The 27,556-nt window shown below is 32.0% G+C and overlaps 1 protein-coding gene across 3 annotated transcripts in view; it reads right to left on the bottom strand.

The window, feature by feature from the left end:
• LOC145731995 (neuronal PAS domain-containing protein 2-like) overlaps positions 1-24,642 on the bottom strand; it is a 51,919-nt gene extending 27,277 nt beyond the window's left edge. Inside the window, exons 1-2 of one of the 3 annotated variants that reach the window (XM_081984004.1) lie at positions 24,315-24,642; positions 11,192-11,303 (exon numbers count right to left, since the gene is read on the bottom strand). In XM_081984004.1, coding sequence (XP_081840130.1) covers positions 11,192-11,253 — 62 coding nt within the window. In that variant the 5' untranslated portion in view covers positions 11,254-11,303; positions 24,315-24,642. Of the gene's footprint in view, positions 1-3,823; positions 4,390-11,191; positions 11,304-24,314 lie in introns of those variants that run through there. The other 2 variants (XM_081984005.1, XM_081984003.1) reach the window with 2 other exon arrangements.
• Between the last annotated feature and the right edge of the window lie 2,914 nt (positions 24,643-27,556).

Genomic DNA, 27,556 nt, shown 5'->3' with positions numbered 1-27,556 from the left:
TGGGTGAGAGAGGTCAGGCAAACATTTCGTTTAAAAACGCGGCGTTAAGGTCAAATGTCAGCCTCATTAATAATTTTTGAGCCAAAGGTTGTGTTCCAACAAGGTGGATAAATTCAAAGATATCTTAAATAACATAACAACTTATAATAAAATTAATACAAACACCACCAAAATCGATCAAATGAAATCTCCAGCTTAAAAGAGACAACTCAGCTGATAAAGCTTGCAAGAACCAAACAATTTACATTATACATACATAAATCCATCAAAACATAGTGATTTTCTATTTTAGAATCCTGTGAAATGCTAATTTTTACTACAACATAGTATCTACATCCTATTCAAAATATTTCCAAGTATGCTAAAGCAAATTATGCTGAAACCAATCACATTTGCTCATCCCAATATGTTACATAATATTTGTTATTGATTGAGAGTTAAAAGAACAGAATACACCGATTATAACACTAGGGAAAAATCTCATTATCATATCTTTTGACTGAAGAAAAATTCTGCTGTAACAGTCTCTTTTTTTTGATGCTGTTAGATTGTATAACTTATCGCCAATTAAGTTAGCAAGCAATATGAGTACGTTTCAAAGAAAAACTGTAATTTTTTATATCACTTGCGTCAAATAACCTAATAGGTGTTAATTTGATGCAATTTCATCATAAAGGCAAGTCATTTTGTTTTGAGTAATACTTAAAAAATTGTTTAGTACGAGAATACAATGTAGGTATAGTAATACAGGAAATTAAATTATTAGGAAAACTATCGCTGATAACTCTATGAAAAATTGAGTTGTAATAAGTTGATTTTGGTAATTATATCAACAAAAATTTATACGTTGCGTCATCCAGTAAGGTGAGAACACACTTTAAACCTTATCAAAATCTTTAGCTTTTCGCTAAAGGAATATTCCTACAAACTCTGTTTTCTATAATTAGCGTAAATAACAATCCAAGCTGATTCCCAGAGTATCAATAATTATTATCGAATTGAAACGATTGTTATGTCGCATTTATACAGGATGTTGAGATTGAAATATGGTTACTACGAGACAAAAAACCATATACCTACACGTTTAATTCAAAATGTCCAAAATTCGGTTTTAAAATAATAAAAAAACTACTAATAATAATTACTTCGTCTAATAATAATATTTGTATGAGATAAGGTTTGAGAGTACTAGAAAGCTGTGAGTACTGTCCTGTCGAGATAATGAGTTAACCTGAGATAACCGAGGACACACAAAAGGTTGAGATGAAATGATGTATAGATCTAATATAGCAACAATGATGAATTATGCACCGTAAGCTTAATCGAAAAGAAAACTATTATCTAGAATTATCTATTAGTGAAAAATACGAATTTATCAAAAAAAAAAATCATTGAAAAGTGCTTGGCATACCAAAAAGAATTGTTTCAGCAGAGTAGGTGAGACTATTGAAGTAAATAAATTAACAAATCGTTTGCAATAGATTAATGCGTGAATTCTAAAGCATTGTTATTGCTAATTGCGTTGATGATGACTGAATAGGTTTTGTAGTCACTGAATCTGATTTAACATATCAGTGCAGTAGTACGTGACAATAGTTCCTCTATACCTAGAAATGGTTTAGAGGAATACTACCTACGACTTAATGCACTAAAGCTGTGTGCATCCTCACCAAAATATCCAAAGCAATTTAATTATTAATCTTAAGTATTTGTTGGTATAATGTAGTTTAAATTCCCAAGCAACTTGACATCAAAATATTTTCAGTTAATTTTTGTACATTAAACTGAATCTTCCTGGACTACAAAGCAGAGCTAAATCCAGGCCCTAAAGTTTCGTCATTGATTTCGGTTATTCCCTACAAAGCTTAAACAGGGTTAACCAATTAATTCGATGCTAACTAATTCAAAACAATGTATGTAGGTGTTTCAATATGTCGAAGGGCTGGTAAACTTAGTTTAAACATTTCGACTGCTTGAACTGCAATATAAAATGATCGTTTCTCTGTGTGTATAAGAGAAAATCATGTAAAACTTTATCGTATCCCTTCTAATCAACTTTATTATATATTATAATATTTAATATTTCAATTATCTGTATGTCTATCCTTTCCTCGATCCTTCCTGTTTACAGAAGTCCCAACGATGGATTCATTTAAGATAAATGTTTAATATGATTTGTTAACTTACATTGATTTGGTTGAAGAAAAAAGCCAAAGAACACAGACAGAAACAAAGACTAAAATCTTAAACAAGAAACAATTTACTAAATAAATAATTAAATAATATTATTACTAACTATTCTGAAAATCCTCCAGTCCAAAAAAATTGAACAATTTTAGAAAGTGCAAGAGCTATTATCAATGAATCATTAATTCTTTTTTATTGATTATTATTTCAATGAATTAAGTCGCTGTATAAAGTTTAAAGTTGAAAACCAATATTTTTTCTTTTATCTTATACACCACTTGACAATATTTTCCAAATCACAAAAATGTGTCCCTCAATTTGCCCTTTAACTTGAAATTGCTTGTCCTTTGGAATATTTTGATATTTTGTAAGATATCGCAATGATATTGATATGATCAATGTCATCAAAAGGTTGTGGAACATTTCGCAAGGTGTTTGTGATCTGTATTGTGCTTATAGTTTTTTTTTTGAGTGATTATCTAAAGCATACAATATAAACTATTTGTTTTGTCAACTTTGTCAACACAACAACAACAAAATAAGATTAATTAATTATTTGTATTATAAGTTTCAGTGTATAACAACAAAACAGAAGAAAAAGGTTTTAAAGAACAACTACAATCCTTTGTATAGCATAATATGTTTTGAAATAAAAACGTAAATTGTAAGCAAATTTAAAGGAAAAACGTATACTAATATATTAGTCTTTATAATGCTTTTGAGGAGCGAGCTGAGTCCTAATAAGAAACAATGGTTTCCTATCTAAAATAGTGCATATCTCAAAAACAACTGGTAGAGTAAAACAGACTTACTGCACTTAAGTCTACTAAATCACTGCCATTTTTTAATGCTTTCTAAAGGTGTATAGAGAGTACAAACATTCACCAGAACACCGTAACGTAACAGAACAACAACAGTAACATCGCAGCATTACTTCAGTTTTCAATTCAAAATGCAAGCAAAAGCAGAATTTATTGCGCTTTTGCAAGAACCTCACACAATTCTGAAACTATGGAACTGATCACTAAATTTTTGAACAGACTTTGACAGACAGTAAGAATCACCAATGTTTCGTGATGGTGATGTGCTACTTTTTTGGTTCAATCCTACGTTACTCTGTTCTGTTTGGCCTTATAAATGAAACAGTTTGTACTTTATCAAGAATTGAAAACGTTGCAGTTGAACGTACTACTGAAAACATGCACATGCAATCAAAACGAACGAGAACCCAGAAAGTTGATCTTTAGATCGGAACAGGCTCTAATGTATGTTGTTTCATTATTCAGATAACACTTGACATTGAACGTCACATATTCAAGGTTTTCCTCAAATCTGTAATCCAGGCCTAATAATGTATGTGATCGGTTATAAATGAATTTTTTCTGCGTAGATAATTATTGTGCTATCACGATTACACTCATATTTGAATTTGGTTCATTACGTAATTATTACTAATCTATAGACGTAACAGGTAGAATTTAAATGTTTGTTTATATGTTACCATCAAGCTAATATGGTGTTTGTGATAAGACAAACAGAAAATAGAAGCTTACGGTGCACTAATGACCGGCAGGGTTTATGACACCTGTTCGATCCGCTGAAACGTTGACGATGTCACAAAATGTACTGTACTAACCTAGAGGATGTATAGCTGCCTCTTGGGTGAGGTTGTGACTGATGACCCCAATGATGAGGATTTATGGTCCCATTACCTCCTGCAGCACCAAAATTGTGCATCGCTACCATATTATGGTTTTGAGGAGCTAATCCATACTGAGTATATTGGGAGTACTGATTTGCGAGCTGTAGGTCTGGGAGACCATTGGGCACATATCCAGTGGTACCACTTTGGTCCCTGGAACGATTAGCTGGATGGAAATCCTGAGATGATAACATCGGTACATTCACTAGTAGTACTACACGACACTTCACATAACCGACTTTCCTATCAACGGCAACGTCGCAACAACAAGTAACTATTTAGTATATATTTTTACTTAAAAGATTTTAAAAGACGACGACCGATGGAAAATGGAAGTAAAAAAGTAACGAAATCACAAAATATCCTACCGTATATATTATCTCACTAGGGACTTAAAAAGTAAAGGCCCGTTTACGTCGATACGTAGCGCAAATACCATATTACAGAATCGTCGATGCAACGTAACATACCGAGGTTCAACCTGTACTGAATTGCGCGGTTGCCGCAGAAAATGAGTAGAATGAGATGTGCATAAAGCGCAGATCGCGCGGTTGCCGAATCAGCGTCGTCGCCATTTTTGAAGAACCGGCGCAGCAAAACAAAATGGTGGAAATGCATTTTGGGCGTCTGCAACAGGCGACAACATCGTAACGGGGAACGGCGATGAACTTCAGTGCATAGAGGTCTGGCCAGATGCCGAGACACATCATTAGGAATATTATTGTTTATTTCAAACTTACAACAATAGGGACAATGATTAAACGCTAATAAATCACAACATGTTGAACTGGTATGAGAATTTCTAATGGTCTTCATGGATGCAAATTTCCAATGAAGAATTTGCTTAATTTGTCATCCTTGAATTCGCAATAAATTAACAGCTCTAAAATAACCGAGAGCAATTCGGCTTTCATGAATATTTATTGACTTGCCCTATAGCAACACTAGTCCAAAGATGGAATCTTCGGTATTACGGTACAGGGTGACCTAAAACACTACCATTTAATAGAGAGGAATAATTAACTTAACTATAGTTTAAAAACACATAGTAGAATTACTTTTAATCATACACATTTGATCAGACTACAGCACATACATATACGCAATAAATAGAAAAAAATATGACTTGAGAGTCTGATGCAATAAATATGTAGCGTTAAGTTATTGTATACTTTATAAAAGTCACAGAACAGAAATATTAATATAACTATAATCTACAGGTAAGTGTGAAAAAATCTTGGTAATAATTGTTGGAGCAAATTCAATTATCATTACAGTTTGTGACGTCAATAATGAACACTGAAGTATGGCAACATTGTCTGCTACAGATTACTGACGTCACCCAAAATTGGCGCGCGTTTGAATTTGATTTCAGTCATTGAATGGAAATTTCAATCGTTAAAGTCTTCACCTTCTAAATTAATGCAATAAAGCAAAATATCCAGAAATGAATTGTGTAGAGGATTTGTAACCTCAAGAGTCAAAGCTAGAATGATGAGTTGATGGTTTTATTGATTATATTCTCCTTCCATTTTATCATTGATCTGGTTCTGATTCAAGTCGTTTAAGTCGTTTTCCAGCTCCTACAACTGTGTGTCCAGCAACTATAAATATTTTGTAAGGACAAATTTCCACGCCTTCCTAATGCCAAAGCCATAACCAGAAAGTCCATTGTATCAAGTCTTAACAGAAAATTGTGCGTTTCACAACATAATAATTATCTCTTTGTCATCACCCTTTTCAAGCATAAATCGTTTTTTTAAGATTTCATAGTTACTGAATGTTGGCAAAATTTCCAGCTCTATAAACTAACACAGGACAATATAGTCTGTTAAATGTAATTGCAAAGCAGATATTTTAATGTAAATTTCATAGGTAAGTACTTCCACAACTTGATAGAAAACACAAATCTCGAAATATTGACTCAAACTAAAGTCTATAAGTATGTCAATGCAAAAAAAAGAATAATAGTGAAGTAATTGAAATTGAGCATATTAGAGCAATACATAATTATTAGTAAATGAAGACACAGTTGGTATTCTTCTCAATTTCTTATATTACAACGTAAGTTGATGTTTCTATGTTTATTCTGCTGTCTATTTCTAACCTTCTTATAGTGCTTTTTGTGATTATCAGTGTTTAAGCTAAAGTTTTCATGCTCACATTATCGAGACATAAAAACTGTATTATACTTTGATCCCCTAATTAAATCGTATTCAACTTTCTATTTATCACATATTTAGCCTATTGAAGGGCAAATCGTTGACTCTATTGACTTGAATAAAATTATATTAGAGACATTATCCAAAATTTAAAAACTTTCTTACTCATTCAAAATATTTTTAGCAGTAAAGTTCATGACAATTCAACAGATTTACTTATAGCTACTTTCCACCTAAAATTAGAATTCATTTCTCCGTTTAACACTTTTAGCTGTGAACGTCTAGCTAAAATTAAGTTTTGAGATTTACTTTTGTGTTTTATAGCCATAAATGCCTTTTTACCACTTTTATCCTTGATACAAATTCGGAAAATCAGTCGAAATTTATTTCCAATAGAACGCCATCCTTTCTACCAAAAGTCGTTAAAAAACCTGACATTATCAATACAAATACATGCAGACATTCGACCCAAATTGTGTAAATTAAGTTTTGGGTCAATACAGCATTATCATAATTAAAACCAATATTTCACTGGCTTATCGTTGTCCAGTCGGTTCGATAGTTGTAATAAGAAATAAACAAAATCAATGCATTCTGTAAAACCATGAAAACCTTTTAAATACTTATTATTTCGTGTATGCTAACAACATACAGAGTGTCTTTATAAAAATAATCTAGTAAGAAAAACACTTCAGACAACAATTTTAGTGCCCCAAAAATGTCTAGAATACCCTGTATATCTTCAATCAAATTTTTCAGAATTCTGTTGCAAGTTTAAAAATACTGTAATCCTCTTCGTGTTAAAGCTCTAACTTAAGATATGAGTTTTTTGAGTAGGTTTAAAACACTTTCCACAAATCGAGTTGTCTTCTTTGAAAACGTAATTTCCTAACTTTATGGAACTTAAATGACTTTTGCTTCTTTTACTATCCAGTCTCGCAAGTGTTTACCAGCACCGATATTGCTAGTTATATGAGAAGTTATTGGTTTAGTGGGTTGTTATTAAAACATTTTTCTCCCACAGGACTTTTGTTACGTACAACAGCAAAAATTGGCAACATTGCCAGTCTCCTGTTGCAGATCGTGAACGACTATGAATCATCAAAATGAACGTTTTTCAGAAATGCACCTTTAAAAACTCTTTGATGTGAATTTTAAATCATTTTTCATTAACGACGTTTCAATTATAGACGTTGCCAAATTATGCAGTTTTAAATTTAGCGTATTGAAACTTAAATTGTACAGATGACTTGGCCATTAGTTTAGTTCATCGTAATTGGCCAAGTACGATCAATGTATAGCCAAGCAAAGTCTCACACCCGTTCGACGTAAGTGTATCCATAGAAATTGGCAGCATTCGTAACATAATTTTAACAATTGTACAATATTTTCACCAAAGTATTGCTTTTTGAGGTCATAGTTTATTGTAGATAATTTAGGAACTAAAAATAAACAAAAAGTGAATATTTTCCTTCTACAATTTCAAGGAATATGCACTACAATATCAGAACACGTTTTGTAAAAAAAAAACGGTAATAAAAAGAGTATAATTTCATGTAATACACGCATTTGTCAATTCATACAAACATTGAAAAAGCAAATAACCGTACATTTGCAAAACTGTATTATTTCAATTTGCACTAGTTGGGTAAATACTGCACTATTATCTAAATATGCATTTCTATCTTAGAAGCTAAGTTACGGCAAATTCCTGCATCGTAAGTTTATTACGTCATAAATTTGTACTATGTTTATTATTAGAAAAACGTAGTAAAATGTGATTTTGGATTGCTGGAAGTGTATGAGTAAAAAATAAACCAGGTTAAAAGCATTGCGTTGTATTAAAACTTACTCTACATTTTTTGGTGGAATATACAAATTTGAATATCAAAAGCATATGACGTTTTGCAAAACCAAATTTTGAGTGGTGGAAAAAATGATAATAATCCTGTTCAAAATTTCGGTTACCAGAGATAAGCGCTAACTAAAATCCAAATAAAATTGGCAATGAGAAAAGTTGATTTAACCTGTTGACCTATTGCCTTTGCTCGAAAAAATTATTCAAAACATCGTTAAGTATCAAACTGCATGTTACACAAATGGGATTTACGTTAATGTGCTAAAGTTATAAACAACATACGTGTTACTACAACCGGTTTAATTCAATTGACAATCAATAAACTGCAAAAATATCAGGTGATTTTAAGCAAACTGCAAGAGCTAAACCAGTTTCAATTTAATGAAAAAAAGTTGTTACACTTTTTTGCCACGTGCTTAGGGCGAAATATTAATGAATTTTCATTTTAAGCCTCATGGGGTACAAATAATTAACAAGTACACCCCACGCATTTACATTCGAACAAGATGAAATACAGTGGTAAATGTGTTAAAACAGAAAATCCTATGGAGGTATATGATTATGGTTAGAAATTTTTCTTCTGCTTTTCTTCTTTCAAGCATAATAATTAATATCTTATAAAAAATTATGATATTATTCATCAAATTACTTGGAATTAAGATAACAAAAATAATATTTTATAGATAATATTTGCCTGCAATTTAGTCGGAAAAATACGAGAAGCAATTTTGGGCATCAGTTCAAAATCAATACCCTAGACTGGCATAAGGGTATTAACTGAAAATCCAATTATTTAGAACCCTGAAAACAAATTATCTTGTTTACTTTTCATTTTGGTAAACACATACGCGCCAAAGCCCGGAGATAAAGGTAATTCTTTCATTTGCATGATAAATCAACGGTGATGACGTCGATAATACATATTTTGTTGTTGCTTGTTGAGCAATAATTAATACTCTAATTTACGATCAATACGAGACCTATTTTATAACAATGTGAATGGGTTTCAAATGTTTTCCATCTGTAATAAATCAATTACGAATGATAGTCACAATGTGGTCTGGTTTCAAAATAATGTCACAGTCAAATGGATTCGTAGTATACTTCTTCAAATTGCTAACAATGTGCGATATTTTTCCTATGACACTTTAGACAGTTAAACTTGTAATTCGTTTTTGTGTAAATGAATCATCAATCATCCTGTACAATGTAACCAAAATTATGCAAAAATGTTACAAAATGCTTTCAAAGTAAGATTTAATTAAGTTAAGGGTTATTAAGGTTTTAGTAACTCAACAATTTCAAATGCAGTAATTATTGTCATAACAGTCGACTGCGCTCTATTTTTTGTTGAATGATACTATTAAAATAATTAATAGGTACTAGTTGTTTTAAAACAACGACATGTTCAGTCATTATACGGATATGCATATTTTGACTAAATAGACAGTTATTTCTAAGATAATAACTTAATTTATTACTTTTACATAAAAGGCGTTACCCGCCGATGTTATTGTTAGTTATTCAACTTTGCTAGTAATGGCACAGATAACAAATTTATAAAAATGTTTGTTACAACTATTGTAAAAATATTTGTTTGCATAATTTGCTAGTATCTACTTATCAGTCCTGTCGTATCAATATGAGGTATTACGTCGACTAAATGGCTAAGAAACCAACCTGATTAAACGAATAATCATAACAACTAAGTCAATAGACAATGACAAGAGTTTCTGCACTGTAATAGGTAATTTAAATGTTACTAACGATCTACAATGACTTGACAGTTTTCTAATTAAAAATGTGCTTATCATTTGCTAGGTTAGGGTAACAAAAATATATTTTTTTCGTTAACACAAGGTTAACCTCATTTTCTAATATTGTTTTGTCTTAGGTCAGCACAATACTGAAATGTACAGTGAGGCTGCCAAAAGACAAAATTAACCTGCTGACCATGAGGCACAGTTTACCTGATATTCCATTGGAGAAATAGTTTAGATCTGTCACAAGCAACAAACTAATTTAAACCACGTTTTAAAGATCCAAATAATTATTCTAATTTTTCGTCTACAGATTCATCAGAATTATAAAAGACAATGAATGTTCTATTGAAACGCTAGCTGAAGAGAAATATCGATTCTGAGACAGCTTACATATTCTCAAATCCATTCTAATAATCCCTTTTAAGATCCTGGACCTATTTTGAGAATATTCTCGTATAGTACTGACATGAGCCTTGACAGTATCCTAAATACATCCCTTTGATATAGAGCTTATAGCATTGTGAAAAAGACGAGATTATTGCATACATTTTTTATTTTAACTTCTAAATTAGTCTTTGCAAAGACAAAATTCAAAATGTTTTGGGACGTAAAACCGTTCACCATTAAACTTAACACATTTTAGAAAATGACTTCTTTTTAAGTCTCTAGTTTCGTAATTAAAACCTCACGACACTCACGCATAGATAAGACATTCCCAAAGAGTACAAAAAAAAATCCTCCTAAAAACTGTGGAAAAGCTCTTGAAGATTTGAAAGCAATAAATTTGCTGATTGTTTCTCTCAAGCAAGAAAGCTAAATTTAATTTGAATAACTTTGTTGTATGCGCATTTTGCCGATGTTCCAAATTATTACTATAAGATTTGAAAGACAAAGTTTTGTCTGAACTGCCTGATAAACAATATTTGATGAGGAAGTTCTGCCAGAAACTTGTTTCATTCGAAATAAAACAGGCTGAAGTGATTACAAAAAGACCGAATTTCTATATTTTGAGGACCCTCTTGTTCCTTTTAATGTCACTTATTGTCAAACTTTTCTGAACTTTTATTAGAACGATATTTCAGTTCTCATAATATTTTCCTTTAATAAACAAGTTATAAATAAGTAAAAAGTAGTTAAGTTTAGTTTTTTATATCTGTTGCAGTTTTAGCAGCAGACCCTAAAAGCACAAAACTTTAATATTAAATAATCAAATAAAATAGTAGTGTAAACAAACAGATATGAGAAACTGTAGACAAAACAGAAGATAGGAGGTAAAACGTGATACGTTTTTCGATTGTTTTAATCCATAAGTACGCCATTAAAAATTGTTACAAAAATAACACTGCAACACATTAATCGAAAACATGCAGTACATACGTGAATATATCAGTTCAGACACCTTTGGGTCGTTATTATACAAAAATAAGTCTGTTAATTCGTTATATTCACAAAGGAGTAACTTGATTTGTTCCTAAAACTCTAGTTAAATAAATTATGTTTACCCTAAAAAAATGCTTACCTGGTGGATGCCATGTTGTTACTAAGCATATTTTTGCCGGACGAAAAGCAGGCCTCAGGCATAATGAAAGAGTTTGAACAGGTGCATCAAATATTCCGGTTCTGCATCAAGTCTAAAAAGAAAAAAAAAACATTAAAACCAACAGAAAACCTAGCAAATTTGACAATTGTTTGTTTGCATCATTCCACTTTATTCTGATTTTTCCTATAATTCATGATGGTGTTTTATTTCATCCTACTAGATCATTCATATGGCAAAATTAATATAACATGTGATTGCTGAAATCAAGTATGAAACGCTGACCTATCCCAACTGCAGACTCAGAGCTCCTCACTATTGAAAAAATTAATTTCGCACAATGATACAGCACCGTCATTGTCGAAAGAGGTGAATAACCATCAGGTTTTTGGGAGAACGCCTCCGATATATTTACGGCGGCCAACAAAGGAGCGACCTGCCCGGATATTCAGACTTAACCCCAAACAGTTTAGCGTAGGTTAGGGCAGCCTGTTGCCGAACCCGTTCGCCAGTTCGCTTGAGATGGGAACCATTTAGCTGATGGCGTTTTCAGTTATGAATGGTGTGGAAAATATTTTGATATTCTGATGGTGATTAATCGTTCTTGTCTCAGACCCTTTTATCCAACTTAATACAGCCCTTTAGTATGTTAACTTTTTGGATATTAAAGTGTGGAATGCCAAAATTGGTACAATCTTTTTCAGTTTACAAAATTCCATAAACAGTTTAGCTTTTGGGCTAAAGCGAGGATATCAACTTACTTTGGGATGTCTGTCCTCTTTGGACACTAGAACACAAATTAAACTGATATGTGTGTTGGACACTGGCCAATCTACGTTTTGCTGATGTTTTACATAAACAGTTTTGAAAAATACCTGAATGGGGCACAATAGTGAAAATCTGCATTAATGGATCTAGGACTTGAAATACTCAAGAAGTACAGATTTTAGGTAATCTAAACTCTTTTCAATGTCTTATGTCTACTAGTAAAGTGAAATGCCAGTAATTGTTATCATCACTTATAAACAACATGCATTTTATAACAATAAGAGTTATGGTCAAGTTAAATGACAGATTAAGTACTTTACGTCGAAGATCTCAATTTTGAAGACATTGAAGATAAATCCATTACAACCACACTTTTTCCTGACTTCATAGTCAAATATACAAAGGCTCTCATCAGCATTCTGCAGTAAATTAATGTCGTTCCCATACAGAGTAAATCGCGAATCTGTAACATTACTAAATAATTAGCATACAGGAATTTACAGCAAATAAGATTTCCAATTTTAATAGAATGACAAAAAACGTAACGAACAGTTATAGGCTATATTTTCATATGTAGTCAGCTAACAGTTTCTCGTAGCTGTAATTTCTACAAAACTGCATCGTGAATTATAACTAAACACGGATTTTCCTGGCAATTTATTATGAGAGAATTACAAAAACAGAACAGACTAGGTCAAATTTGCGGTACAAAGTAAGGTCAAAACTGTATACAAGTCTGCTAAGTAAATATTTTGCCACGATTTTGCTAATCTATTAAAACGAAGCAGTTTTCTTAGGTAATGAATATTTAAATACTATTAACACTTTTTGTTGTATTAATCGAGACCAACCGGATCACTTTCAATGACTTTGAGCTTTGTCTTGCAGTTTAATATGTCTTAATTAAGAATTTCTTCAGCAAATTGGTTGTGGTACAGACAGTAGTCTACGCTAATAAATTATGGTAATTATTAAATTAAAATGGTAAATATCAGTAAATTAATTATTTCATTAAAGTCTGGAACATAAAAATTTATTTTGGAAAAAACTAGAAGTTTGTCCACTTATGGACTGACGTTGAAATTACGAATCTTTTAATTCACTGTTTAATGCTGCACTTTAGACTTGTTTACACAACGTCGAACAACAACATGCATAGCAATTACATTTTTCCGAGAGTCTAAAATTGATAGGTTAGTAAAGAGTGCGGCACCAAACAATTTTCAACTTAAAAGTCATAACAAGTTTAAACTCTATTCATGACTAGTGCGCTTATTGTGGGTGAAAAGTACTAATGATAATACACGAGTAGATTAAATTGCAAAAAAGTAACCATATTTAAGTACAAAAAAGTAAATAACACTCACTTCCAAAACGTTTAGCTTGGTTACTAAGTTGATTTATCAATTATAGAAATTATCTTTGAAGTATTCCTTACCATAGATACAATGAGGAAATCTTCAGGAGACCTGATTATTCTCAAACATTTTTAATAACAAGATTGTATATAAAAAGAAAATGTTCTATGGTCAACTGTCAGATATATCCAGGTAAACAGTAGTTTCATAGAGTGCAACTATTTAGATTACTGCTTGAGATAAAATTTGATCTAAAAAAGCATTGTAAACAGTTGCATCATTAAATCCATTTAATTTCAAGCGATTGAGCGTGACACGTGGACAAATACTTCACATTTTTTAAGAGCAAAATTGGTTGTAACTGATTAGAGCTTACAAGTGGTTTGATAGTAACATACCGCATTAAATGTCTCATATTTTGTAATTTCAAAGTTTACTTACAATATAAGTTAGTATGGACTCTGAAACATGAACATATAAGACATTCTATTTAAACTTAAGACTTCTATTCCTTTTCACTTGTAATTTTGACTAGCATTGGTCTCTTCTTACTTCTAACTTACGGTCTTGATTTGTTTGAGTTGCTTTCATTTCTAAAATCATCTTTATATCTACTTTCGCTTAAGATAAGTTGTGTTCTCGATTTCTGTGTTAAAAAGCTTCCACTAATAATTTGAATTATTTCAATATGAATTATCAGTCATTCATTCAGGACTATATCAACTCTACCTCATTCCTAAATTACTTTAAAAACTGTATCATTTACATAGCTATTTGTAAATAATATATAAGCCTCAACCTACCCCGTGTCTCAATAATTTATAAGAATGATTACGAACAGGATGAATAAAGCAAACATAGTTCGACGAAGGAAAACTTAGATTGAGTCGCACTGTGCCATCATGAAATATTTATGTTTTATAAAAGTGCCATCAAATATTCTGAAACTTCTTCTGTTTATTGCGCGTACACTTTAATATTTAATTTTTAGACCTTATGCATCTCACATTGGAATACACATTTCTGAAAAGTGGTAAACAGGAAGTCAGTGGAATTTCGTCGGAGAACTGTCAGAAGATACCAAAACAAGTTGTAAATATATGAGTGATTTTATAAAAAGTAGACAAAGCTGTTATTTGCTAGTGCAGGAAACACGTTATGCTGTAAATTTAAATACTTATGACAGCTAAGAGAATGATTATCAATTTTTTCGTGAATTGAAGCAAAATTAAGAAGCTTCTCTATGCTTAGACGTTATCAGAAACCATAGTTTTTTCCTGTTTACAGTCTCGTAACCGGATGAAAATATCTTTCCCTAGGATGTCCTTTTTGGTACATTATTCCAGAGACTTCACAGCCATATTTCCAGTCTGATGCGTCGTATACTGTCCCGGATAAGGTGTAAGCTATATTTAATAAAAGGCAACGTCGTCACATTGGTGCCCATTCGATCGGTCGATTTGGAACAATGCCAACACCAACGTGGATTCTGAGGTGTATTATTATTTCAGTTAATGTTGTGCATGTTTGTCCTTGGCCATATTATCAGATACGTCACTGTACTTTTCAGCCGAGTAAATCGATTCGTATTAAATTATGGATATCAAACTTGCCAAGGTTCAGCTATAAATACAAGTGGGTACAATGCATCTAGTGGTCATAAAGGATGAAAGCATTTTTATTAATTCAAATGGGAAAAAACCCGTCTGGAGTACTAAAGTTCTCTATAATTATTCAGCAGAGTATGATTATGTTTTTTATAAAATAAAATAGGAAAAAAAATTAATAATATCAAATTTTTACTATATTTGGTTGACCCAGTTTAGGTAACTGAAAACCTCTTGAAAGTTACTAGGATTTGCACTATTTATAATGTATATTAACCTAACCTAATTATTAATTTGCGTTTTACATGGATATATGTTTCCAAAATAACGACTACACCTTATCAGTACGTATTTCAAGAGTCAAAATGATTACCTTCCATAGTGGCAATAGTTCAAACTTGTCACTCATATACGTATCTAATTAGAACCAATTCTCCTAAATTATTTTGAACAAAACGTTAATAAAACGGTAGCTAAACATTAATACACAATCAAACAATCACTAGTAAGCGCACACGTGTTAGTAATTTACACCCATTATTTTAGGACTCTAAACCTAATGATGTTTGAAAAAAAAAAATTGGTAATCAATAACCTCGGGGTTATATTCTAGTTTAGAAAGGTCTTGGATTATACTGGGAAATTCATTGCTTCTTTTCGAAGTCGTGGAGGGAAAAGCATGTTTTGTCTGGAATTCGTTTCGCATTGGGCACAGTGCCAAGGGGGAAAGTATGGATTTTCCATAAAGCAGAAATGGCCCATATATAACTTTCCCAGTTGGACCTAGACAACAAAAAGTGTGGTAAAGAGGGTTCTGAGACGCGCCTTTACCGTCATAGTTAGCGTAGGTCAGGTCAATGTTAGTTTAGGCGGGAAAAATGTGACAGAGTCATAATAAAATATGCAGGCAAGAAGGTTTTGCCAGAAAATTTACAACACAAACAACAAGAACACTACATCTATGAACACAAAGTTTCTGCATATTTTCTGAAACTGCTGCTATATTATTTTGAAGCCCTACGCTTAGTGGCGCCCTTCGTAGAAACGTCATCAAAAGACAAAAAAGTATACATAAAAATGTTTTGGTATATTTTCAAGTCTGGGACATTTCGAGTTATACCGGAAATCGATTAACTCGATAACTCTATTATTTTAAATGGAACACAGTCTAACCTGACTGTGGATGGTAGGTTAGACGTTTTCAAAGAATAAATCTCAAAATATGGTAACTTTTCAACATGCTATCGAATGAATATTTTTGGAACCTCCATAAGGTTCTATAATTATATTTGCTAACTAATTCTTCTGTCTATATCATTTATTTGTCATTTTCGAAATTTTTGATAAATCTGCTCCTACACCAATTATAGAAATGAAAAGGGTTGGGGTTTTACAGAGCTTAGAAACAATGAGAAAGTTCATTCTTTGTTATAACGGATGTTTAGATCAATCAGGTTCTTCTTCGTGAAACATCCTGTATTCTAAAATTAAAGTGGACAATTTTAGAATACTAAGCGTTTTAAAATTAAATAAAAAATATAAGAAAAATAGACGCTTTTCATGGTACTCTTATAAAAACATACCAGCAATTAATGTAACAAAACTACACGATCAAGCTCTATACACTTTTAATAACACCTAGTTTTCATGAAAACAGCGTTTTCACGGTTCGAGAGTAAGTCACCTGCCGGGCTTCCACAATGGCTCGATAAGTTCAAGGGTAAAATGTAGGCCAGACACGGAGCAGAGGAAAAGAGAAGGGGGGAGTTCGTTTCGTCTGACGCCCTTCTCCAGGACCGGGGAGCTGGGGTCCAGACTGGCACAACCCCCACCGCCCTCCACACAACTCCCAAAGAGTTCGAGGATCCCCAGAGAAGGGCGTGAGCCCCGAAATAATAAGAAATTTGTTTGCCAGGACATGGATACAAATGTAAATTAAGGTCTAGTTTAATTAAGGAATTAATAACCCTAGCTAGATATAATTTTGTTTTCCTCCAAATTGTATAAAGTTTTTTCTTGTTAGACTATAATAAGTAATTTACATATCAAATAAAGCTTCCAAAGCTTGAATCTTTGACAAGTAGGTACTTAGGTATTAAACAGAAAGTAATACATCAAAGCGGAAATCGTACAATTGCACGACTGAACCTAATTGCACAAAATTGTCAGTTAACAAAACAAATAACCATGTAATACGTTTTTACTTCCTTTATATGATTGAGTCCAAATATCGTATTCGCTCAATAATTGATAATTTTGTGTTATTTTGAAATGAACACTGAACCAGGAATCGGATTATTCAGACGAATCACCATTTTCAACTCTTGAGATATTACAGATTGTAAATCAATGCCTTCAGCAAACAAAGGCGAATCCTGCTCATTTAAAAACATATTCAATCAATTAAACATTAGATGATCAAGAAATTTACCAGTCAAATCAGTCATAAGTGTGTTAGGTGAGCAAAAAAAATAGAATGTTGAGAATATTCTGAACAATGATATTCCAATGCTTAAAACTGAACTTAAGTAAAGTAATCAGCTCAATGATGAGAGTAAATCGTCTATATAGAAATCTTTAGTGTTTATGGTGGAAAGATCATACTTATTGACATCTTGACTCTTTTCACAATAATCCACATAATGAATTCACGATTCGGTTTTCCTGAACTAAACTAAAATTGGTTTAGGTCAAAATTTGCTTGTTCCAGTTTCGTGGCTTCAATTTAGGAACATTTTCCTTGCCAAACCTACTTAAACCGATAGCATTTCGTATTCGTATCTGTTACTACGTCATGAAGGAAAAATCGTTCTTTACAGGCAAGATCCGTTTTCACCCAAGCTTTACCCATCTTCGTAATTTTCTAAAACACTTTTTGTCATCATGATCATTAAAACAGGCTTTATAACTATTGATCAGGAACGTCAGAGGCGGTCGTAATTTAAAATTTTACTATGTAATAGCAGCACTAATTGAAGTTCTAAGACAGTTTTGCAATTAGTTTGACGACTTTCCAAGCAGCTGCAGGATTATCAAGCGGATCAATAAAGGAAAGTATGCTGAAGCTTCATCTTTAAAGATGTAAATTGTTCCACAAAAGACTATGATAGAAAAGCGGAATTTTTTTTTGGTAGATGTCTTTAAATTCAATATTACATGAGTTACAAAAACAAATAATTAGGCAATCTAATTAAATATAAATTAAAATTGTTTGGTATTTTGAATGCTATAATTTTCGTATTCAGTACAGGTGATCTTTGCGTCTGGCTTTTAATTTTATAGTTTTTTAGTACCAAACATGAACAGGGATAATTAGTAAATAGCTATTGTAATAAGCTAAAAAAACACCACTAGATCACATTGTAGCAGTAAAACTTTACTTTGTAAAAGCAAACACGTCACTAGCGCAATGATGATAAGTTCGGATGTAATTTATTTTAAATAGGAAAAGTGTACGATAGTGTCATAGACTAGTTTGTTGCTTAATGGCTAGCTCATTGCCAATTTGATTACTAGCTTGTTCGTAATATGTTAAAAATATACAGGGTGTGGAAAGTAAAGAGAACAAACCACGAAACAATTCAAAGTTTATTAGTTTTACATAATTTTGAGTGCATAAAAATAATCGAGAGACATGTAGGCAAAAGGGATTACTATACTACTTCTCAGTCTTCCTATTCCTCTAAAATATCTCAATCTACTTGAAGAATGTAAATCTTCCAGCTCTAATACCTGCTTGTTATTCATTCTTTTTTTGTAGTGATAGTGATGGTAGTTACTTTTGTCCATTTTTCAGGAAAAAATAATATGTATGATATTTTCTATTTTCTCAGTTTGTTACCATTGACCATATTTGCCACAAAAATTGTAATTTCATTTATTAAAACTTTTTTGTCCCTTAAATACGTCTACGTTTTCAAGCAAAATAATAAAAAACAGTTCTTGCAATAATCCATATTACAATTCTGATTAAACTAACATTAACACCAAGTAGGGTGGACAGTGTTTTGACGTCTTCGATTTCTTTTTATTTAATTTTTTTTACTAATTAGTAATAAACAATAGTACTAATATTCTGGACAACTTGGTGGAACTTAACATTTAGATTAATAATAACTTATACAAATTAAAAAATAAGGCATAAGTTATAGTTTTGCTCGAACATTAAAAATTTTGTAGTTTGCTTAGTTTTTTCCAATTGGAATTACGTTAATTCTAAATTTGTTAGTATTAGGATGCTAGTTAATTAATGTCTTTGCCACGTGTCAGTCTTCAATTTAAATAAATTGTAGTTGTGATAGATGGCATCACTAATGAGGACAAATACAATTATACATTTAGTTGAGAGTTAAAATTAAAAATAGAAGGAATCAAAAGATTTTTTTTAGTTATTTGTCAGTGGATGAGGTAGAGGTCTAATACACGATAACTTCCAAAAAAAAAAGCAAAATAAAAGTACTATTATGTTTTAACCTCCACAATCCTCAGACATAAACCCCACTGAAAATTTCTAGAAATTTTTCCAAATAAACAAAATTAATCAAGAATGTCCTTCAGAAGTTAATTGCTGCAATCCAAATATCGTTATCAGCAAATAGTCATACAGCTATTGATTCAGTATTATGTAAAATACTTTAAGAAATCAGAAAACATACTTTCAAGAGTAACTGTAGTATTTTATTACCAACCGGTATATCATAACACATCCTTTGTATAGCAAAAATTAACAGACCCACTGTGTAGACTTTGTAATGGCAAATTAAAAATAGCATTTGCAGTTAAACGCAGGTCATATCAAAGTCAATGTCGGAATATGCTCATATAGGACTAGCAGCAACTACACCGCTTTATCAATAACAAAATCATTATTATACTGGGTGGTTCGAATTGATATTGTTTTACGTTCAACACAAGTTCAAGTCTACCTGAAACATAAGTGACCCATTGCCATTGAATTTTGATTAATGATGTGACAGATATTAAAAAGTGCTTCATACAATGAAAATTTTAATACAATTCCCAAAAATGTTAGATTTTTTTTGTTTTTAAGTATGTGGAGCTTAAACAGTTACCAACCACTACTATCCTCTTATAATCTATTTCCCAGCATTGATAACATGTGCTTGTACAATGACATCATGTACTTTGTACATAAACAACTATTGCGTTATTAAGTTTGCGATAGGACATGAAAACAGGTGCCATAACTTTTTAATGCGATTGACGGTTGGAGAAAATCCCATAACTTTAATGATTAGTTTGACATTGGTTATATAGCTAGGACGAAAATAATCTTTGTCTCTCAGGCTTTGTAAACATCAACCAATGTAGATGGCACATATTTATAATCAGCAAAGAATAATAATGGCTATTTCTACTTCAATTTGACTAATACAAAGTAACAAAACTAGAAATCAAGCCTTCGCAGACGAAAATATCGCGCAATTAGTTAACTAACGAGAACTGAAAATTGGACATCTGAGTATTTCGGGATCATCAGATTTAATGTCTTTTTTTTTCAGGACGACAAACAACACACGCATGCCAATTCTTAACGAGTGATGAATGAATTCGTCAACCCCCCGGACAGGATCACCCTGTAGGAGTCAACTCGTGGCAAAAATGGCTGATACCGAGCAAGGCTTGATTTTTTTATTATTAGACTAGAAAATAATTGGAAAATGATTTACCCCATTTACGTATGGGGCACTGACAAGTTTTCCCTTTAACAATACGCAAATAATGAATGGCTGATGAGTTTACGTTATAATCAGCAATGCGCATTATTGAAACTATTTTCCGAGATAACCTATGAGGGTGACAGTTAGACTATTAAATTGTACAAATAGATCTGCTATCGTTAATTCATCGAACGAATGTCATATAAATAATAATGCTTTTCCTGTTTTGTAAGGTCAGGCTAGATAAACGAATAAGTGGGCTATCAAATATACGATACCTCTGTATAATTGATTGACACTTTTTCCAGTAAATGGGGAACTTTGTCACTGAAAACTCAATAATTATTGGAAAAAACTACACCAGTGAAATCAAATTACCAAAAGCTAGGTAGAGAAAGAATAATAAAACATAAAACAACTATGGGTAGTAAATTAACAGGATTTTTTACTTTATTTCTATTGTCTGGTCTGATTTTACTTGCCAGTCATCATATTCCTAATTAGATTAGCTGTATAACATGAACCATCTATCAGGTGAAAAAACGGCCGACGGTTTAAAAGTCTAAATTGAGACAAAAACTAGTCTACGATGTCACCAGTCTAATAATTCGAATCAATAACAACCACTTTATAGATAAACATCTTGATCATCGATCAATATTTATCATTACATCCAAGGTGTAATATTAATTAGCGTAGCAAACATGGCGATGTCGCTCATACCATAATTATTGTAACTGTAATTTCAAAGTGCACATATGACTCAGATATACAATCAAGTGTAGTTAGGATTAAAATAATTGAAATAATTCAAGTAATCAAGCTATAACATGAACTAGAACAAAAGTACCTGAACTTTTCTCAGTTAAATCAACAAAAGCGATTAATTTGTTGGGAATTGGGAGCAATGTTTATAAAAGTGGTTTTATTGGCTTTACCCGTAAATTATGTGACCTTAGTGTTGAATAATTCAATCAAATCTGTTTACACCCAACATGTTGCAAAGTGGATTAGTGATTGGCAATAATTAAGTTGATCACTGGTAGATACGCAGTTGACGTACTCACTCATTTTACAAAGATACTGATGTCAAGTTTTACTAATAAACATTATTGGGAAAGCTAAACAAACAAAACTGCACCATCAAATGACTTTATCCCAATGACAAGTACACAGTTGTAAACCAGTAATTTAAAACAAACTACTCCAGGTAATCAATACTACTTATCTCTCATTTGATCCTTAAAATTACCTAATAGAGATCCAAACAATGGCATGTCCTGTTACAATTACGACATTTAATAAATAGTTTGGTTTGAAGGTAGGAAAACAACCCAACAGATGGACTCGTCATACATGTGAGTTGCTACTCTGCGTAATGTTAACAGTTTAGCAATTTTTTTCCATATTAGCAATGTATTCTACTTTTAACTTTTGAAAAATTCTGCCAAGTTTTAGGTACATGAAAAGAAAAATTGTTTTAGATAACTGCTTGTGTGTGGGAAATCTTCCGGTACTCAGTTTTATCAAAGCAAAGATGATCTTAGGAATCTACTAAACCTTTACCATATGTTAATTATTTTGAGCTCTATTTTTCTTCATTATTTATCATTTTTTCAACATCAGACCACACTAATGGGCAAGTTTAATATAGATTGTAGTACATTCCTTGAAACACTTCAAACAAGGAAATCCCCTTAAAAATATGTAAAAAGTTTTTAATTGCCCATGCAAAGTGATGGGAGAGAAAGATGTATCTTATGATTGTTACATGCGTTCATACGTCATGCGTTTGTTACAAAAAGGACTTCAATTTATTTGTTATTACCCTGTATATTGTTTGATTATTATCGGAATGAAGTAATAACCACTATAGGGGAGAGACTATGCCTTGCAATGAGGAAAGTTGATTTGCTACTTGCAAAAATCTGGGTGAACTCAATGAAATCTGTCATGTACCCTGTGAAAGATAACCTTTATTTTTTACTTTCTGCTTATCCCTCATTTTCTGAAAGATGTATGGTCGGTCCACATGTGCCCACCAAAGATTTACACAAATGCTTCACATTTGGAAAGTTGAAACTCCTGCCTTGCAGCCTTTTCTTCTTATTTATTTTTCCTAAATTTTTTTCAAGGCGGTTTCTGAAAATAACTTATATTTTGTTAAGAATATTTGGTATAAATCACATCACATGCTAAAAACACAACCTGGCAGTTTAACTTCTTTTTTTATTTTTCTTTGTGCAATGCTTTGGCCTACCCAGTAAAATTCTTCGATACTGAGGCCAAACTTTGCATTTAATTCTTCTTACAATTCTTCTCTTTTTTCTTTGTCTCTTCTTTTTTGTTGTCACTGAGTTACCACTCTGGGAACTAATTCTCTGAAAACTAATCAACTAATGAGACTCAACAAAAGTAATATAAGAACATTGATGGATTGTTGTAGATCCCACACAAGTGTAACAGGCACATAGAGGTCTACCTATACGGACCTATACAGTTACTAACTTATTTTCAAATAATCATGTGTGTTTGTATGACAGGGTTTCCTTTCCTAAGAAGGAATTTTAGAGAGTATTTTTATTTGAATTATGTATATCATATTACATCATACTACTTGATAATAGGACATATTTTAGAGTGAAAATTATCTGAAGGAAAAACCACTATTTTCTCTAGAGAATTCAGAAAAATGTAGAAACCTCAAAATCCTCAGATACATACTAACAAGAGCAGTAATATATCAAGTAATTGGTATGTAATAAGAAAGAGAAATAACTACTGTATAAGAGACTGTACATCCTTAAAACTGTCTTAAGTGGTTTCAAAATTATTTACAAAAACAAAAATAGTATCTTTGATTGAAGACCATTTTGAGAACTGTTTCAATAATGAAGCATTTATAAGATCATGAGGTCATGAATATATTATATCAAGGTTTGGTTACAAAGTTACTGCTATTTTAGCTAAATTTATTGATGTAGGTATCTGATGAGACTGGAAAAATATGAGAGAGGCCTATATCCAAAGGATAGAAAATGGCTAGAAGAAGAAGAAGAAGAAGAAGGTATCTGATGACACTATTGTACACTAAGCTGTTGTGTACTCAAGTTTACTCTGACGCCTTTCCAATAACCAGTTTTTTTATATGCAAAAAGAAAGTTCATGTTCACCCCTGTAATACATTTCATAATACATAATATCATTTGTTCTAGGATTTATTCTAAATGTAGGTATTCTTACAGTGTCCCTGTTGTTTGGCAATTCAAAGATCATTCAACAAATACTTTCTTAAAGTTATCCTCCACAGGATAACTCTGTATTATTTGGGGACTTACACCAACTTGCACTTAAATAGCCAAACAGCTAAGTTTACAGAATTGAGTGAATAACTGTAATTAAAAAGGTGATAATACTACTTTTTCCAGTTTCCAGGAACTAACATTAATAAAAAAATTTGTGAATAGTGGGAAGTCACTATTCCTGCACTGCCTTAAGTTCAAAGATGTAAACCCATTCAACTTTTAACAGCTGACAGGTCTTTCAGTATGAGCCCCCCATTGTTCAAAATGCTTACGACATAGGTAGGCATGGCCACAACGAGAACCTCGGCAATGGGCCCAGATGTTGACCAAGGTTATTACCCAAACACTTCATTGACACAAGCAAATACAAAACTTCAATAACTTACCAAGAGGAAGTCACACACTTTTACCGTTATATGGTGAGGGTAACGTGCACCGTACTAACACTGAATAATCGGGAAAAACTGTGGATTATGTGGGATAAAAACGAAATTGTTTACCGAGAGTTTTCAGGGACTTCGGAGCTGGAACAACTTGACACAACCTCAAAAGTTTGACGCGAACTCGTCGCAATTGTCAGGGCACTGCACACTTTTTATCGATTAGGGTAGGTCAGGGTGGGTTTTTGTTTTTGCTATTTTTACAGTTAAACCAAGATTTGTTTGAAAAAAGGAGGCGCACCTACATACTTAACTCCAGGATATAAACACATAAACACTTTTAATTCCAGAACGTCAATGTAAATTTAAATTGAAAGTCAAATGAGCGTCGCCATCTGTTGACTGCTCACACTACTAAATATTTTCCATGTTTAACGTAATCTGTAATGTTACCTAATTTTCCTTTAAATTATATAAATTCAACTTCTCTATCAGTAATAATGTTATTTACTTGCTACTACATAATATACAGTAAATGTTCGAGAATTTTGAAATAAGAAAAACATTGGATTCGCCTAGTTCCAGTTCTTATCTCAACCACAAGATGGCGCAGCCAGTAATTGAATTAATTAAATTTGCGCTGTGTTGTCGAATTGGGCGAACAAACCTACAAGGTTTGTTCAATCAAAATAATTAACCCTGCCACAATTGTCACCCATAATTATATTAAATATACAGGGTGGGTTTTTCTACCAGAACACAGTTTTAACAACCCCTTGTAGCATTAAGAATATACTGTGTTTGAAGACACTACAATGCTTTATTAGAGTATCTATTCACCTTAACTGGATTAGTGGCTTAAAATAAACCACAATGGTTAAAAACTATACAGGGTGGTTTATTTGCAGCAAGATTTTAACTACATTTTACTAAAAAAACACAAGAAAATGTTAGAAAACAGGTTTTCTGCTTATTCCACCCAAAACAATGAAGCATGATAGGCAACCAGTCATTCAGGTGTCATCTATTAGGTAATAATTCTAACCACCATCTCAACTACATTAAAGAGCAGGGAAATACCGAATTCTGTAAAAGACAAGGTAAACTATTGGATACTTTAGTTGCAGAAAATCACACCGTATTCGTTATATAAATGCTACGATTAATGTTTGAGTTGCTAGATGTCGCAGCAAGTTACAATATACATCTAAGTATGTTTATTGAGGTTTTAAAGTAGCTCAAACAACTCTCTCTTTACTCAGTTAATCTATAATGTCTATTTGGTGATTTAACATTTTACTAAACTGTAATTTTCTTCAACTTGCCTCCTGATGTAGTACCTAATGTGTGACCTAAAATATGACTCTCTAAATAGTCTGATCATGATCATCCAATAATAATAACGCATTTTTCCAGCTTTGTATAAAATTATTGACTGTCAATGGATTTAAAACTAAAATATGGCTGTTATTTTCTAGCAAGAGACATAACAAAATATCTAAAACTATTCGCTAAAAAAGTGGTTCTAATAGCAATTTTTAAAAGTGTGACCATCAAATGATGCCTGAGGCAAAATAACTTTTTATAAAAAAAAATTAAACCTATTAGAAAGGCTTTGCTACGCAATACACTGAACTAATGATTAATCTGCGATTAAACTTTTTCATATTATTAAAAGGATTAGTCAAATGTTTAAATAAAAATATTCAATAAAAAAGTTACATTTTACTATTGCAAAAAGATGAAAATGTTAATCTGAGTTTTTGTTACATTCAGGAGACGTTAATGAGGGTTCAGTAACCAATACTGTTATAAAGTGATTTAGTTTTAATTATAAATTGTCTTTAGTGTATCCCCGGCGTGGATAATTTAAAATGGGCACAAAATAAGAGAGTAAAATACACACGCAAACACAAATGTCAACAATAATCCTCATATTTTGTGACTATAGAGATAACGCTTGATGTAGACTTTTAAACTTCAAATCTTTGCAACAATTTAGGGAATAGGATCTCCAAATCTCCAAAATATTATCAATATTTAAAAAAATCTGCTTGGAAAAACTGTGTGATCAGACATACATCGAAAACAAGTCTTCGAACATAATCGACAATTTTTAATCCCAGAATAACCAAAGACGCTAATAGAAGAGAAAGAACTACTTGAAGGATGGAAGAGATATGTTAAAAAACTTCTAAGTGTAGAATCTTTTTTTGAGGAAATTCAAATGGTTTTAGAAAGAATCTCCATCTAGTATATAGTCGTCTCTGTTAATCATCCTTTTAGACAGATTAACTCCATATCCAGATCAATAATCTACTGTAAATTGTTATAATAAGACAGCTGGATGGGAGAATAATGCAGATGATTTTGTTGGAGATTTTCAAAGGGATAGAGTGGAACATTATGGGACAAAGACGGTGATATTTTTCAAGAAATAAGATGGGCAGGCTACGTTCAAAAGCTTCTTGAGCTTGAATCAAAATTCAACCAGAAAATCCATCCATCAGCAGGAACAACTACTGATGTTTCTGCTGATGTATGGTCGATGGATTTTGTGGATGAATTTGGAATTTAACACAAAATGATAATTTTTGAGAATATGTCAAAGAAATGCAGCATTCACTGAGTGAAATTGAATTTAGTTGACATTCAAAAACATGTTATCCTACCTCATTTCCGACATTCGGACATAATAAGTGCTGAGATGTTAAATATATCGACATGACAGTCAAAATATCAATTCTGTCGGAAGCAAAGTGCTATAACACTAAATTTAATCTGAAATGTATTGACAAACACTGATCACACTCATTTTTCAAATAGACGTCCCTGGTGTGTCGAACGTGCTGATTGACATATCTCGAGCTACTTTTAAATAGTTTTAACGGAAACACCTTGAAAAAAAAATGGTTCTTTTTCTGTGAAGCGGAATAGTATTTTACATGAAACATAAATTCGATGTAAGTAGACTAACCTTCGAATTGTAGTGAAATAACCCGCTCACCATTGCCTTCCCAGTAACCACTACAAAATTATCGTAGGTGTATCGTTTCAATTCAGTTATTTGTAATGGAAAACCATGTAATTTTAAAGGAAAATGTGATATTTATAGCCCTAGGAAATCCCTAAATTCATTGGAAGTGCAAAAACCACTGTGATTGCACATAACACTTTTTATTTTGCATGTATTTTACAGAGGTTCAGATATGTATCAAGTACTACTGCAGTCCTTGAAAGGACTTGTA

Source organism: Ips typographus, linkage group LG7, assembly GCF_016097725.1.
Source record: "Ips typographus isolate SLU linkage group LG7, UJ_Ityp_2.0, whole genome shotgun sequence".
NCBI classification, from domain to species: Eukaryota; Metazoa; Arthropoda; class Insecta; order Coleoptera; family Curculionidae; genus Ips; species Ips typographus.
Note: the sequence above shows the minus strand (reverse complement) of the source record. Positions and strands in the feature narration are given on the sequence as shown.